The sequence below is a fragment of the Nuphar pumila genome, chromosome 3, assembly GCF_984573655.1.
Source record: "Nuphar pumila chromosome 3, dmNupPumi1.hap1.1, whole genome shotgun sequence".
Classification (NCBI taxonomy): Eukaryota; Viridiplantae; Streptophyta; class Magnoliopsida; order Nymphaeales; family Nymphaeaceae; genus Nuphar; species Nuphar pumila.
The window spans coordinates 21,280,753-21,285,215 of NC_143251.1; the positions used below are offsets into that span (position 1 = coordinate 21,280,753).

At 47.0% G+C, this 4,463-nt stretch overlaps 1 protein-coding gene across 1 annotated transcript; it reads left to right on the forward strand.

Annotated features, from left to right (window-relative positions):
• Positions 1–570: 570 nt before the first annotated feature.
• LOC149842239 (uncharacterized) lies at positions 571–3,893 on the forward strand. The gene is made up of 2 exons (XM_090001333.1): positions 571–1,687; positions 3,408–3,893. The coding sequence occupies exons 1-2, from the start codon at positions 671–673 to the stop codon at positions 3,483–3,485; spliced, it is 1,095 nt and encodes a 364-aa protein (XP_089857459.1). The 5' UTR covers positions 571–670; the 3' UTR covers positions 3,486–3,893.
• The last annotated feature ends 570 nt before the right edge of the window (positions 3,894–4,463 follow it).

Genomic DNA, 4,463 nt, shown 5'->3' on the forward strand with positions numbered 1-4,463 from the left:
TTCAGGTATTGAGGCGTACGCCTCTCACAACACTGCTATCAACAGCCAATTGAAAGGCAATGTACGGTTAGTGATGAAAGGTTGGGCTTTTGTACAGTGAAAAAGAAAACTAATAAATTATTTATTTAATTTTTTAATCCATCGGGTATGAACCGGTGTGGGTTTGGTTGGGGTTGTTATGAATACACTATACAGGTATAAATTATAAATATGTTTAAATATAAGATGGTAGATAGGTTAGGGTTGGGATCCTGGTCAGATCTAGCACGTATCATAAACGACCAACAGAGGAACGGTTGGGTTCTTGCATTTTCACAAAACGGGTTTAAATCTTGGATCACAACCGAGCATAGATCCATTAGAATTTGGGTCGGATCAGGTGATCTTGTTCTGGTCTACCGACCCTGTTAACAAAATCCAGACTGCCGAGCTTCCTTCAACACGGAGAGCCACAGCACGAACCGAGTCAGCTGCACGCGTCATCATCAACCCACCCAATACCCATCGACGATCGTGCGGGGCCCAGTCCCCCCCCACCCTTTAAAATGAGCTCAACCATGTGTCGCCACCGCCACAAGTCTTTTGGTTTTGGGGCAAAAAAAAAAAAGAGAAGGGGAATTCGGGGCTGCGTTGGCTGGAAACGGTTTAGACGATTAGAATTTCCGACGAGATGGAGGCCGCCGAAGACGAGAACTCCGGGCCATTCAGCTCTGCGGCGTCCATCTACAGCTACCTCGGCCGGAACCTCGACAGGCTGAAGACCCATTCCTCGACTTCCGCCTTCAGCGACTGCAACAGCGACCGGTCCGGCGAGTTCGCATCGGGATCCGGCAGCCGGAACCTACTGATAACGGCCTGCACGGCGGACCGTCCCGACGACGACGACACAATATCGCAGCTCGTGTCCGACCTCCAGTCGGCGTCGCTCGAGACGCAGCGGACCGCGGCCATGGAGATCCGCCTCCTCGCCAAGAACAAGACGGAGAACCGAGTCCGGATAGCGGACGCTGGCGGGATCAAGCCGCTCGTGGCGCTGACCCAGTCGCCGGAAGCGCAGATCCAGGAGCTCGGCGTCACGGCTCTCCTAAACCTCTCGCTCTGCGACGAGAACAAGGACCGGATCGTTGGCGCTGGGGCGGTCCGGGCCCTCGTCCGGGCGCTTCGGACGGGGACGGCTGCGGCGAAGGAGAACGCGGCATGCGCGATTCTTCGGCTCTCCTGCCAGGACAACGTCAAGGCGGCGTTCGGCCGGGCCGGGGCGGTCCAGCCTCTCGTCAAGCTGCTCGAGGAAGGGGGGCTCAGGGGGAAGAAGGACGCCGCGGGCGCCCTCTACGCGCTCACGACGGTTAAGGAGAACAAACTGCGGGCCGTCGAGGCCGGGGTGATGCGGCTGCTGGTGGATTTGATGGCGGACCTCGAGTCCCAGATGGTGGACAAGGCCGCGCTTGTCACGCTCAATCTTGTCTCGGCCTCGGAGGCGCGGAAGACGCTCGTTGAGGAGGGTGGCATCCCGGTGCTGGTCGAGATCGTGGAGGTCGGGACGCAGAGGCAGAAGGAGTTCGCGGCGGGGATCCTGCTGGAGCTGTGCGAGGACAGCGCGCAGAATCGGGGCATGATCGCGAGGGAAGGGGCGATCCCTCCCCTCATCGCCCTCACGCAGTCCGGGACGACTCGGGCTAAGCAGAAGGTAAGAGAAATTTTTTCTCGTTCGTTTCCCGGCCGTATTAAACCCGGTTTCCCGGCCTTTCTATTCCTGTTTGTTGACTTAGTCCGTTGACGTCCGCTGGAGAAAGCGTCTTGCGCTCGCCTTTGGGGTTTTTTCGGTGAATTGACAGACGTGTCCGGTCACCGGTGTCCCCTCCCTCTCGAAAATGACATCCTTGTCGTTTGGGAAGCTTGGTGGGGGGTGGGGGCCGGCTTGGCACGGCCAGTATCTTTTCCGCCCTCTAGAAACTATGAAATGACGATCGTATCGTTCCTTATGTTCCGGACCTCCGGTACATTTTAGAAGGTCGGATTTGTCATTTGGGTGATCTGGAGGGACAGCGTTGTCAATGGAAATTTGTGGCAACAGTACTTTGGCTGGAGATTTTGACCTCCGTTTGTGGAGTTAACGGATTGGGAGTTGGGATTCGGTATGCAACGCTAAACCGTTTGAAATGTTGACGTGTTTTGGTCTTTGACTTTGTGTGTTTGACGAAAGGGAAAATTTCCAGTTAGGCTCCAACCTTTGCACTTAATTACAAACCAGAGATAAGCTTAGGGTCTGTCCTTTTCTTTGTGGCCTGCTGCATGATAACCCTGCCCATCTGCTCTGCTGCATGGAGATAAATGCAGTATGGAACATTTTTGTTGCTTCTCTTTATGGAGAAATTTCCACGTGGTTCAACTACCGACGGCCAGGCCCTTCATTATATATATTGGAAAGCAATAGGATTTTTTTCGTTTTGTGATTTTGATTGGGACATCTACTATGCATCCGTAAGGAGGCAGCAGCAGCAGCAGCAAATGGGTTGCTTTTGTGTTTTTCCCATCAAAAAAACGTTAAAGAATGTGTCGAGTTTTTTTAAAACACCTTGTTCCCTTGGCTTCCTGCTTAATTTGCCTTTTTAACGTATCGATTCTGTATGGTTTTTACCGCGTTAAAAAAAAATACATGCACCATCGGTTCGCGACGCTAAAAGAATGTAAAACTATTGCATGTCGCTCACCGCCATTCGTTTGGCTGTTTGGGCGTTTGCTATTTGGAGGCATCTTCTCGTTGGGCTTGGCGTTTTGTTCGTTGTGCTGAGTTTTACGTGAATTCCGGTGACAACCAAACGTGTCATAGTGTCTTTAACAAAATGAGGGGAGAGACAAGCCCTGACAATGGTTCATGGGGCTCAACCGACATGGAAAATTGAAACCTACATAATACAAAACCTATTAAATCAAACATGACATTGGATTTTCGTTGTTTCTTTTTGAAATCCCAACCCATAGATGTGTTCAGAACTAGAAATCGACACTTGGATCATGCAATTTGGATGAAAAAGTTGGTATTTAAAGCATAAAAAATTATGAAAATTGTAGGCCGTTGATTTTTAAAATCTTTTAAAAACTTATTGTGATTCATATAAAAACATATAGATTACATCTGTATAGTTAGAATTTTTTAAAAAATCATGAAAATTCATGTTTCATTTATAGGTTTATATATATATGAGACCCACGTGTCTCCAGTCTCTTCCAAGTTTTAATAATTCCGCCCCTTGTCTCTCTGTCTTGAGGCTTGCCTTGTAAAAGGAGCAAGGAACAGCAGATTCCCCAATAATTGAGTTATGGAAAAGTTGTAGGTTAAATATTTAGCTTCCTCCACCCTATTAAATAAACTATTCTCCTAATGTTCTTTTCTTTTCTTGGTTCAGGCAGAAGCTTTAATTCTGTATCTACGGCAGCCCAGATCCGGGAGCAACGGAGCGCCAGCGTCGGATATCTCAGACTAGTAGTGGGTATCTGAGGTGGACCAAAAAAATAGAAAAACCTTGTTTGTGGTGTTGGGGGATGTAAATACGTGTAACCAAGAGAATCAGAGAACGTGTAAAATATTTTGTTTTTCTTTATTCAAGTGAGGTCCCCAAACCCCCCCTTCTTTTTCCGCTGGAAAGTGGTTTTCCTTCGATGTTTGATTGCTTCTGCCCTAGCTGACTCTGGTTTTTGTATTATGGGTTTTCCTTCCTTTCTATCTTTCTCCGGAGTCCACAACGGTGGTCGTTGTATTGCTGATGTTTGAGGATAAAAAAAAAAAAGGAAAAAAGAAACGGTTGAGAAGCGAGGAAATGTCTTTTCTTTTGTATATCTTGAAGATTCTTTATTAGTGGTTGTTGTCATTGTCATGACTCATGACTGACAAAGATGGTGCTTTCTTGGCTCAGTTTGAAAGCAATCCAAGTTTGACTGGAACAGGGTAAGCTGGGTAACCATGGGAAATGTGCAAGCAATACCATTGTGGGTTTTTCACTTTTTTGGGTTTTGGGGTGTGGTCTGACAAGATTTCTAGAAAGTTTTCCATCTTTGATGCTTTTGGTCGTTTCATGTCATCATCAAAGTGCGAAGGTGAATGGATTTTGAATGGGTGCACCAAAAAATAATCTTTTTAATTTAGAAAGTGATAAAAAAAATAGTAAAAATTATTTATAAAAGAGACCATTTAAGAAAAAAAAACCAAACACAGTAACATTCAATCGTTTCAAGATTGATCGTGACAAATTTGCCTTATGTTAAAAGACTGGTTGGTTTTACATAAAGATCCATTCGGCCCACGTGAGCCACAGATTTCTAGGAATAACAATGAGTGAGATTATTGGATTGGACTTGGGGTTTCTGTTGTGCTGAGGTGATGAATAGTTGTCAGTTTCTAGATGCTTTTTGAGTTCTGAGAAACATGAATGGGGGGGGGGGGGTAGAATAGCTTGTTTTTCCTA